The sequence below is a fragment of the Sorex fumeus genome, unplaced genomic scaffold (genome assembly GCF_029834395.1).
Source record: "Sorex fumeus unplaced genomic scaffold, SorFum_2.1 ptg000218l, whole genome shotgun sequence".
Lineage (NCBI taxonomy): Eukaryota > Metazoa > Chordata > Mammalia > Eulipotyphla > Soricidae > Sorex > Sorex fumeus.
This window is the reverse complement of record NW_026606275.1, coordinates 2,442,542-2,453,835: the sequence shown is the minus strand read 5'-3', so window position 1 is coordinate 2,453,835 and position 11,294 is coordinate 2,442,542. Positions and strand designations below refer to the sequence as shown.

At 58.3% G+C, this 11,294-nt stretch overlaps 1 protein-coding gene across 1 annotated transcript; it reads right to left on the bottom strand.

The window, feature by feature from the left end:
* Positions 1–370: 370 nt before the first annotated feature.
* LOC130017757 (serpin B9-like) lies at positions 371–11,056 on the bottom strand. The gene is made up of 7 exons (XM_056108517.1): positions 11,008–11,056; positions 9,790–9,971; positions 7,384–7,521; positions 6,764–6,881; positions 5,429–5,571; positions 3,905–4,060; positions 371–3,437 (listed from the first exon to the last, which is right to left on the bottom strand). The coding sequence occupies exons 2-7, from the start codon at positions 9,955–9,957 to the stop codon at positions 3,033–3,035; spliced, it is 1,128 nt and encodes a 375-aa protein (XP_055964492.1). The 5' UTR covers positions 9,958–9,971; positions 11,008–11,056; the 3' UTR covers positions 371–3,032.
* Between the last annotated feature and the right edge of the window lie 238 nt (positions 11,057–11,294).

The following is an 11,294-nucleotide window of genomic DNA, read 5'->3' as shown; positions in this document are numbered from 1 at the left end:
GGAGGAACCCCTGAGCATCGCCGGGTGTGACCCAAAAAGAAAAAAAAAATTCAAAGAAAAACATAAAACGTGTAAAAGCAACGCAAGCCAATACCTTACAGACAGGGGGGTCCTTGGCAAGCAGGGACTGAGCACGCTAGAAAGTTGACTCAAAGTTCCTAGGTCCGAGGGTGGTTTGCAGGGTGGGAAGAGAGCAGAGAGGGTCCTGTCAGGGTTAGCTGAGATGGTACTGGCACGCCTGAGCAATATTCAAACTCTCACCTGAGATGAGCTTCCACTTCTTCCCAGCTGGGCCGAGTGTTCAGAGTCCTTCTAGAAACGCTTGAATAATAAAGGCGACTTTTTTTTTTTTTTTATTGAATCACTGTGAGATACAGAGTTGTACGTGGCTGGGTTTCAGTGATGCAATTCAGTACTACAATGTTCCAACACCCGCCCTCACCACCGCACATTTTCCGCCACTGAAGTCCCTCTGCTTCGCTCCTGCCCACCTCCTCCGTCACCCGCGCCCCCACCCCCAGGCCACCTCCAACAAAGGTGTCTCCAGAGCGACACCCCTCCCCTCCTCACCATCGAACCGCACCCTTGTTCAAAGTCCAGACACAAGTAATCTGCGGCCGGCCGGGGATGGGGGAGTGTTAGAACTCGGCCAGAGTCAGTCCCGGGGCCAATCCACGCTCAGCCGTCCAACATTCTCCCCTCTTGAGAATGTCCCGTTTCCCAGGCGGCACAGACGCCGCCGAGTGAAGCCTGGACGCTCCTTCCTCCGGCGGCCCTGCCCTTGCGGCTGGGAAGTCAAAGTGCCTCTTCATCCCCGCAGGGATGCGTTTCCTCCTGCTCACCGGCCCTCTCCGCCTCTTTCCCTGTGTGTCCACAGCACACCCGAAGTCAGGTGTGAGCACTGGCAGGAACAGCTCTCTCTGGAAGACTCTCCTGCCAGGACCGGCGGGAGGCAGCCAGAGGGCCTGCTCTATCTTGAGCCTCCGTAGGCTGGAGCCTCGAGCACTGAGCACCGTGCCACGAGCATCACCCAGGATAGCCCAAAACAAAACCAAAAAATAAATAAATAAAGAGCGTTTGCCAACACACAAACATCTCCCTCCTCGGGGAGGGGTCCAGGGTCGGCCTGATTTCCTTTCCATCCCAACCCAGGGACCCGGTAAGGGAACCGCACGCTTGACACCCACGTTCCTGCATTTCCTCTTGGATGCTATGACCCTCATCAAGGCCCCACCAACATGCCTCAGAAGAGGCCGTGAGCCCCAGTGTCCTTGGGACTCAGCCACGGAGGACCCGATGGAAGGCACCGCTGACCCTCGCTGCCTGTACCCTCCTCTCCTCCGGAGCACTGGCCTCCGAGTCCCCTTTCCTGACACAGATGGGGTGACAGTTCAAGGGGATGGAGGGGGTCCCTGATCTGATTCCGGGCACTGTGTGGCCACCCCAACTCTACATGTCCTCCTCCGACGGCACCCAGGGATGGCCCTGCTGGCCCTCAGCACCCTAATTTTCCCTCTCAGCAAGCTACTCTTGGACTTCTGATGCCCCCTGAAATGCTGCTTCCAGACCTCGATTCCTCAATTCCTTTCAGCACTGTGGGTCTTGGCTTACCTCTTTCATATTCAACTGATACTGTGAAACTGAAAGATTCACATCCTGACATCCTGTTCGGTCACCCAGAAAGAATGCACGGCTTCTCTGTCCCTGCCCTTTTTTAGTCATGGATCAGGAGCTCGGGGCAAGACCAAATGTTGACAGCTGCGAAGCTGCCAAAGGCCCACGCTCGGAGGACCCCACACCCACTCTGGCACTCGGGTTCAGTCCTGAGTATCCGACAGGGACCTCATTTGCATATTGTATAAATTATGGGACAAGATCGGGGGTCGGGTCCCAGGCCCCTGGGAGCCAACCCCCGTTGGAGATGTGTGAGTGCTTGGCTGAGGGCTGGGGGCGGAGGAGGGGTGCTGAAGATGGTGAGGAGCTTGGCCACAGCTGGTGGCCTAAGCTCGGGGATTAGTCCTGGCTCTCAGCCGAGCCATCACTCCTGGCCTGGCTCAGGAAGCCCTGCATGGTGCCTGGAATCGAACCCGGGTCAGCCCCTTGCAAGGCAAGAGCCTTCCCAGCTGTGCTGTCTCTCTGGCCCCAGCAATTTTTGTTTGTTCGGGGGCCACATCTGGCTGTGCCCAGGGCTTCTCCTCGCTCGGCTCAGAGATCACTCCTGGCGGAGCTCTGGGATCACGCCAGCCGAGCCCGGATTGGCGGCATGCCGGAAAAGTGCTTTCCGGCGCTGCGCAATAATTATTTTATTTCACTGGCTTTTGGGATCACACCCGGCGATGCTCAGGGATTACTCCTGGCTCTGCACTCAGGAATCATTCCTGGTAATGCTCGGGGGACCATAAGGGATGTTGGAAATCGAACCCAGACCGGTTGTGTGCTAGGCAAAAATGCCCTCCCTACTGTACTATCACTCTGGCCCCACAACAATTAAAGCTGGTAAGGACGAAGATCCTGGCCCCGAGCTCCTGGCCCAGAGGATGGTGGACTGGAGGCACTGTGCGTCTAAAACCCCCAGCACATCCGCAGGCCGGAGGGCCCGCAAAGTCCTTCAGAAGGAGACTGAGAACCAGTCAAAGCTTCCAACAGGCTTAGACTAAAGCCTCAACACCTGGAAAGTGCTTCAGAGTCCGTGCTAACCATCGTGACCGAAACAGTCAAACTGGGCACAAGGTCCAAGAAGGCCCACGGTGTAGCCAGCAGGAAAGCCGTGTGGGAGGCGCGAGAGAGCAGCGCGTGTGGGGAAGCCCCCCGTGAGCCCGCCAGCCCCACTGCGTTTGCGACCGTCCGGACCTCTTGTCCCGTGATCGGAATAACAGCACGTGGGAACGGTCAGTAAGCGGGGAGCTGGGGTGGTTCCGGCCAGTGACCCAGAGGGAGGCGCGGCCACCACCCCTCTCTGGCATTGCAGGGGTGAGGTGAACCGGGAGGATGCGTGGGAGCGACGTGAGGGAGACTGCTGCCGGCACGCACCGCTATGGGGAGCAAAACCTGCCGCAGAAGAGGATGCTGTGGGTCTCCTGGTGCACGATGAAGAAGAGGAAGGGGTGGTCGGCGCAGAATTGGGGCAGCTCCACGCCACAGTCCTCCTCGATGTCCACGCCCGAGGCGGCGGCGGCCTCCGTGCCCTCCTCGTTCACTTCCAGCCACGTCTTATGCACGAACGCCGACAGGCACAGGTTCCCGGGGTCTGCCAGGGCCGAGAAGTCGGCCAGCCCGCCCTCGAAGGCATCCACCATGCCCAGGCGGGGCAGCACGGCCTCCAGGCTGTAATCCTCTGCCAGCCGGAACCTGGGCAGGACCACCTCGACCTCCGTGCTCTGCATGCAGCCCGGCCTGGTCCAGGCTTGCAAGTTCTCGAACGTGAGCTGATCTTCCACCTGGGAGGGCAGATTCTGCCGTGAGCGCCTGGGTGAGCACCCACAGTCCCTTCTCCCATGCCGGACGTCACGCGGGCCGGCGTCACGTTATCTGCAGGGACCTCTGCGAGAAGGTTCTGCCCCGCGCAGGACACTGTGGCCGGAGGGACATAGAGGACGGGGCTCCTCCCTCTGCCCTTCGTGTTGGGCATTTTGACCAGGAGACGGCACTTCCGGCCGAAAGATCAGTTTAATATAGATATATTTTTAAGTACAGTGGGTAAGGCACTTGCCTGGCTCGTGGCCAAGCCTAGGGGGATCCCCAGCACTGCCAGGAGTGAGCCCCGAGCACAGTCAGGAGCTGTCCCTGGTGCTCGGGAGTAACAGCGGTGTCTCCTCCCACGCTCTGGGTTTCTGCGTTCCCGTGTGCACCAGGGCTCACTAACGGTGACTGTGCCATGGTCGGGGGACATCGAGGTTTCTCTCACCCATGTGAGGTCCACGTCGTCGTCCGGAAGCAGAATGACCATGCTCAGCTCCTTCTGGACGTAGGGCAGCTCCAGGATCTGGGTCCGAATCTCCTCTACGTAGTTGAGCTTGAAAGTGGATTCCTGAAACATCATCTGGGCCGGCCTCTGCTCCTTCTGAGGGAGGAAGCAGCGAGCTGGGATTAGGGGGGTGGTGAAGAAGGTCAGGAGCACTTCCCCGGGAGCATGGGGATAGGGAAGGAGGGAGGGAAGGAAAGAAGGGGAAAGAAGGGAGGGAGGGATGGGGAAGGAGGGAGGAAAGAGAGAAGAGGGAGGAAGGGAGGGAGCGAAGGAGGGAGGGAGGGAGGGAGGGAAGGAGGAAAGAAGGAAGAAAGGAAGGAAGGGAGGGAAGGAGGGAGGGAGAGAAGGAAGGAAGGAAGGAAGGAAGGAAGGAAGGAAGGAAGGAAGGAAGGGAGGGAGGGAGGAAGGAAGGGAGGGAGGGAGGGAGGGAGGGAGAAAAGGAGAGAAGGAAGGAAAAAAGGAAGGAAGGAAGGAAGGAAGGAAGGAAGGAAGGAAGGAAGGAGAAAGGAAGGAAGGAAGGAAGGGAGGGAGGGAGGGAGGGAGGGAGGAAGGAAGGGAGGGAGAGAGGGAGGGAGGAAAGAAGGGAGGGAGGAAGGGAGGGAGGGAGGGAGGAAAGAAGGAAGGAAGAAAGGAAGGAAGGAAGGAAGGGAGGGAGGGAGGGAGGGAAGGAAGGAAGGAAGGAAGGAAGGAAGGAAGGAAGGAAGGAAGGGAGGGAGGGAGGGAGGGAGGGAAGGGAGGGAAGGAAGGAAGGAAGGAAGGAAGGAAGGAAGGAAGGGAGAGAGGGAGGGAGGGAGGGAAAGGTGGGAGGGAGGGAGGGAGGAAGGGAGAGAAGGAAGGAAGGAAGGAAGGAAGGAAGGGAGGAAGGGAGGGAGGGAAAGGAGGGAGGGAGGGAGGGAGGAAGGGAGGAAGGAAGGAAGGAAGGAAGGAAGGAAGGAAGGAAGGAAGGAAGGGAGGGAGGGAGGGAAGGGAGGGAGGGAGGGAGGGAAGGGAGGGAGGGAGGGAGGAGGGAAGGAAGGAAGGAAGGAAGGAAAGAAGGAAAGAAGGGAGGGAGGGAGGGAGGAAGGAAGGAAGGGAGGGAGGGAGGGAGGGAAGGAAGGAAGTTGATTAAAGGAATATGCTTCCATTTTCACATTTCTCCCTCTGCCCACCCACACACCCACCAGAATCGCAGATCACCTTGACACCGACCCTCTGCTTCCTACCTCAGCCATTTGGACTTAAAGGGAAAATCATAAGTTCCAGGACTGGACGGTAGCAGTTAACATTCGGGAAAATAACAGAGGTGATAAAATCCATTTTTCAAAAGCAAGAACTTTTTTTCCCTTCTCTTCTACCAAGTTCAAAGTTTCACTGTGACTCCCAGGGACGTAGCGGGAAAGTTTCCGGTGACTGTGACCTATCCCTTCCGCTTTGACACAGCTAAAGCTTCCCACGCAGTGGGGGCTCGCAGGAAAGCTTACCCACCTGGTTTATTCTGAAAGGCATTTCCGTCGTGTACGTCTTATCAAACGGATCTTCCCACCTTCCTTTGAAGTAGACGGCGTTGACGAGGACCAGCTTGGTCTGCTCACTAATGGAGTCACTGGTCAGCAGCTCTCGGATTTTGCCTTCCAAGAGAAGGAGAAGCGATAGTCACTCGGTTTTATAAAAGCATGACAGATAAAGGGCGATAAGGCATACTGCAAATGCAAGATTATCAGTGAGGAAAATTCTTCTTTTTTTTTTTTAAGTTTTCTGCATTTGAATTGACAAGTATAGAAACTGAGAGCGGCCTGAAGCTCCGAGATTAAAAGCAGTGCACGGAGGTGGCCTGGTGACGGCAGACCCTGGGAACACGAATCCCAGCCAGGCTAGAGCAGAAGGTGAGTAGGAAGTGACAGAAGGCGTCCTGCGGGCCTGGCCACCTTATGCACTCAAGCAGGGTGTTTGACCCGAGGTGATGGCGCTGACCAGTGACAGCGTTCCATCATCACATGTGTGTATCTCGGAGGCAGCCAGAATGAGCCACTCAGTGGAGAAATACCGGGTGTGGGAACGATGACACACGGAGAAAGTTCTAGAAACCTTTAAAAAAAATTAGTTCATCCTTCAAGGAAGATAACTTTGAATGGAGGGAGTGGACAGTGCAAGCTCTGCTCCGTCACCGTGATCCCAGCGCAGTGCTCTCTCTGAAGCCCAGCCCAGAATAAAGTGATTTCAGGCTGCAGACTTGTAGGCCCTTGGGAGGGTTTGCAGTCGGCCTGTCCAATTCAGAGTGACCAATCTAACCAAGGGCATGGACATGGGCATCATGAAGGATGCAGGAGAATACGTAAGCTGAATGCTTAAAGGTGGAGACCCCAGGGTCCAGAGATGGGTTCCGAGGTGACACTGACCACATCTGCTTGTCCAAAGATGGACATTCCCCAACTTGGGACTGTTAGGGATTCAGGGAGAGGAGAGTTCTGTGGCACCATTAAATGGAACATCTGGCCTTTAGACTTCTTTCGGCCATTGTTTAAGTCCCGCTGGTCCTAAGAGAAGGGACACAGTTAGGTTGCCATGGTCGAAGTCCTGCAGATCTGGTCAGTGTCCCTGCGAGCCTGTCAGCTGTCAGCTGTGCTTCAAGTCAGCCTGTGGCCTGACCATGTGACACAGACTCAGAAGAGCAGGAGGAGGAGGGGCGGGAGGAGGAAGGGGAGCTGGGGAGGGAGAGGAGCAGAAGGGGAGGGGAGAGGAAGGAGAGAAATGGGGTGGGGGGGGACCAGGGAAGGCGGGGAGGAGGGGCGGAGGGGAGGGAGGGCGGCAGGTCATTCTCACCTTCTGTCTTCTTGGACACCCAGTTGTTGATGTATGCCGTGGCCTGATCGGCGGCGCTGGCGAACGAGAGCTGCCCCAGGTCGGCCTGGTACAGCCGGCGACAGGCCTCCGTGAAGGCCTTCGGAGGGAAACAGAGGCAGTGAGGCTACTGTCCCACAGGCTGCCCCCAGAGCTGCAGCTCAGATGGGAAGGGACGTGCATCTCTCTTGAAAGCGATCATCTGCTAGTTGCTAGGTATCAAGATGTCAAGTTCACAAACAATATCAGTTCATGAGAAGCTAATACACAAACTAAGAAGACCGGGCAGTAGAACATCTGTTGGTGTGTGTGTGTGTGTGTGTGTGTGTGTGTGTGTGTGCGTGTGCGTGTGCGTGTGTGTGTGGCCCTGGGTTTGAATGCCAACAACCCCCCTCCCCCCCAAAAAAGAAAGAAAAGGCAAAATAACACAAAGAAAGGGGCAAATGAAAGAAAATGTAGATATGAGTGGCCGGGTTTCCTTTCATTCAAGCCGCAGTCACAGGATCACGAGCTCTGAGGACCAAGACCCCCATAAGTGTCAGGCCCCCTTGCGGACCCCGTGTGTGGACCAGCCTGTCTCGCTCTGTCAAGGTTCCACTCACCGAGCGGAAGTTACAGGATTTCTCTCCAAAGAGCCGGTTGGCCATCTTCAGCAAGTACTGGCCACCGGGCCTGCTGACTTTGGCGAGGAGGGACTGGAACCCGCGATGGATGTCCTTTTCCGCCCTCACAGAGAGCATCTGCGGGAAACCAAGCACCATCACCAATGGCCCTTCTTGCATTCGGGTTTAAAAATTGCTTGCGGGGGCTGGAGCAATAGCCCAGCGGGGAGGGTGTTTGCCTTGCATGCAGGCGACCCGGGTTCGATTCCCAGCATCCCATAGGGTCCCCTGAGCACTGCCAGGAGTGATTCCTGAGTGCAAAGCCAAAAGTAACCCCGAGCATCGCCGGGTGTGACCCAAAAAGAAAAAAAAAAGTTGATTAGGGATTGTTTTTCATACAACTATTTCTCAAATTCTTCCCACTTTTCTTTAGAAGTATATTGCTTTTCTTTTTTTTTTTTTCTTTTTGAGTCACACCAGGCAATGCTCAGGGGTTCCTCCTGGCTCATACACTCAGGAATCACTCCTGGTGGTGCTCGGGGGACCCTATGGGATGCTGGGAATCAAACCCAGGTCGGTCACATGCAGGGCAAACACGCTCCCCGCTGTGCTATCGCTCCAGCCCCAAACTTCCTTCTGAAAGGCGTGTGTGTGCGTGCAATGCGGCCGAAAGCCTTAGAAACTCGGGAAGACCCAAGTTTGTGAATGAAGTTTGCAATGTGAAGAAGTGAGTCCAGAAGGAAGACAGTGCTTCCTCCCTCTGCTGGCACAGACAGCATCTCCCCTAATGGAAGTGGCCTGGCATGTGAATTAGGGCATCCAGTGCCCATTACTGTCCATCAGGCACCACAGCTAAGACGCTCTCAACATCACACCCCTAAAAGAACTTACTCGGGGGCTCCCGGGAAAAGGAGGCTTTAAGGATTCACTGGCTAGCTAAGACCTAGAAAAACTGATGAAGGTGCAAACAGAACCCCTCCAAACCACACACACACACACACACACACACACACACACACACGCACACACACACACACGCAGTCACGCAGTCACGCAGTCATGCAGTCACACAGGCAGACATTAAACCTTTACCCCTTGAGTGGGACCTTGGACGCCCCTGCAAGGCAGGTGCCCGGGAAGGTTTCCCCCCCAGCACCGTCAAGGTCTCACCCTCTTAGGTGTCAAGAGGGTGTCCCAGAATCAGCTCTGCGGGTCCCCAGTCAGCAGAGCAGAAAGATCTGGGGGAGGTGTCGGGGCAGACACTTCACTACGAGGTCACTGTGACCGAGTTCGTCTCTTATGTGGCTACAGCAGCTCACGGAACTCAGCCAGGCTGACCGACGCGCGGGTTTATTCTCAAAGGGTCCAACTCGGGCACCCCAGGCAGAGGAGAGGCTGAGGGCCTGAGCCCTACTGGCCGGCTGTCCTGTCCCCGGCTCTGGGTGCCACCTGCCTGCAAGATCCTCTCTTCTTGGGGTCTCACGGGGCTTCATGGGCAAAACCGATGAGCTCAGGGGGGCCTCCAGGGACTAGTCCCTTCCCCTCCCTCCTTTGGAAGCTCCAGCCCCTTCTGGGATGGGATCCCCCCACCACTCAGGCCCCCTCTGGGGGTTCCCCCAGACGCTCCATTTACATGACAGTCAGCTTTCCCCCACCCCCCAGACATTTACATGACAGTCAACTTTTTCCCCCCCAGACACACAATTCACATGACAGTCTCAATGCCACCTTTAGGAAACTCCAGGGCTTTGGGGGCGTGGTGAGTCAGCCCAGCCGGAGGGGCAAGGTCAGGTGGGGGTGCATAGGATTAGCGCTGTGCCCTTCTGACTGGGTGGCAACCGCCCTCGCCCTCTGACTGGACCAGTCGTGGTGGGAAATGTTGGCGAGGGCCACCCTCTGAAAACAGAGGTGGTCGTTTGGTGGTGGAAAGGAACCGCAGGGTGGGGTCGGGGTGGGGGAGGGCATGTGTGCATGTGTGTACCACCACCCACTCTCTAAGCTCTTGGGGGCGGGGCGGGGCGGGGCAGCTCAGCAGCCCAACCTGTGCTGTCCACGTGTCGTCCACGTGCTGCCCACGTGCTGTCCACATTCTGTCCACGTGGGAGGCGGGCTTCGATGCCCATCTCTACCTGGGGCCTGCGCGGGCAGGACTGGCCTGAGCTCAGCGGCCTTGGCGCCAGAAGCCCTAGGGATTGGCTCTGAGTGCTCAAGCCCCCGCCTGCCCTCGGCCCGGCAAAGACCCTCCCTGCCCTCTGTCCTGCTGGGACCCCCCTCCCCTGGTCTGCCCTCGTTCCTGGCTTGCTCCCAGGCGGCCCCCCCGGCCCGACCTGGGTCCAGTGAGGAAACTCCCCAAGCCAGATGTCCCCAGAGGTCCCAGGGCTGCGGGGGAGTGGAGGGCAGCCCTACCTGGGCCATCTGGGCCTTGGTGCTCCCCTCGGCCCCCAGCAGGAGCATGGCCAGGGAGGCGGCCACGCTCACGGGGGAGATGCACACGTTGTCCCCGGGCCTGTCCTGGCACAGCGTCTTCAGCAGGTGCACGGCAAACGCCCCGGTGGGGTCGGGAAGCGCGTCCATGGCAGAGATCAGACCTGAGCGGGGGAGGAGGGGGCGTCAGGGCACCCTGCGGCGACAGCTGACAGCTGGAGGAGGCCACTGAGAGGCCACTGAGAGGCCACTGCTGGAGGTGCCTCTGGGTCCCCTTGGCGGAGACAAAGCATGTCCATGGACAGGTCCATGGACAGGGTGGATCCCTCTGGCCCCAGACACCTGGGGGACGTCCACTCTGCAGTCCCTGCAGCTGCCCCGAAGCCTCAAAGTCTTGTTTGCTCACATGGTGCAATCGCCACAAGTTGGTTCCCGCGAGGCAGGTCACTCACAGAGGCCGTGAGAAGCTGCCCCTGCCCACCCAGGCCCCTTCAGTCCCTGGCGCTGGCCCCCAGCCTTGAAAGCCGCTCCTCCCCTCACCCCTGCAGGCAGGATGGGCGCTCACTCGCCCCTCGGAGACCTTGATCTGCAACCAGACACTTGCTGGACACTCAGGCCAAAGTGCCCAAGAGCTGGACCACCCTACCTGGCCTGAAGTATGGAGATTTCAGACGGAAGAGGCCCCTCTCCGGCTCCCCCCCCCCCTCCCCTACCCCCTCCTCCTCTCCCCCCTCCTCTCTTTTCCTCTCCTCTCCTCCTCTTCTTTCTGCTTGCAAGCCCTCCCTGAGGCCCCGCTGGATCGGACCCCCACCTTCCTGGCCAGGAGGAGCACTCAGGAAAGAGCACCCCACACCGGTGCCTGGTGCCCGCAGTCCCGGGGCGATGAGCTTGGCATTGCCCATCGACAGGGGAAGCAGAGTGACCTAAGCGGGTGCCAGGGACAGACTCAGGCAACGCGAAGCGCGGAAGCCCCCAGAGAAGCCCACCCAGTCTGTCTGTACCAGCCTCCGCCCGGGACGCAGCTGGCAGTTGCCAAGGAAGCTCAGTCGCCGGGCAGGGAGCAGAGACGGTGCCTGCCTGCCGCGGGACTCTGCCCTGTGGGGCGGTCCTCCCGGTCCTGCCGGCGCTCTCCAGGTGGCTCCCCTCCCGCTTCCCCTCCCGGGCTAGGGCCCTGCTGTGCCCGAGGCGAGGCGTGCCCACCTGCAGCTGTCAGCTCCACCGCCCTCCTCTGCAGCTCTGCAGTCCCTGCGCACACACACTCTTTAAAGGCACCGGAGCAAGCGCAGCGCTTATAGCCTACAGCGCCTCTGCAGAGGCGGGGCGGCCCACTAGTGGTTGGACCGGGGAGCGGTACTTCCCCTCAAATCCCAGCATCCCATAGGGTCCCCTGAGCACCACCAGGAGGAATTCCTGAGTGAAGAGCCAGGAGGAACCCCTGTGCACCGCTGGGTGTGACCCAAAACCAAAAAAAAAAAATTGTATTTCTA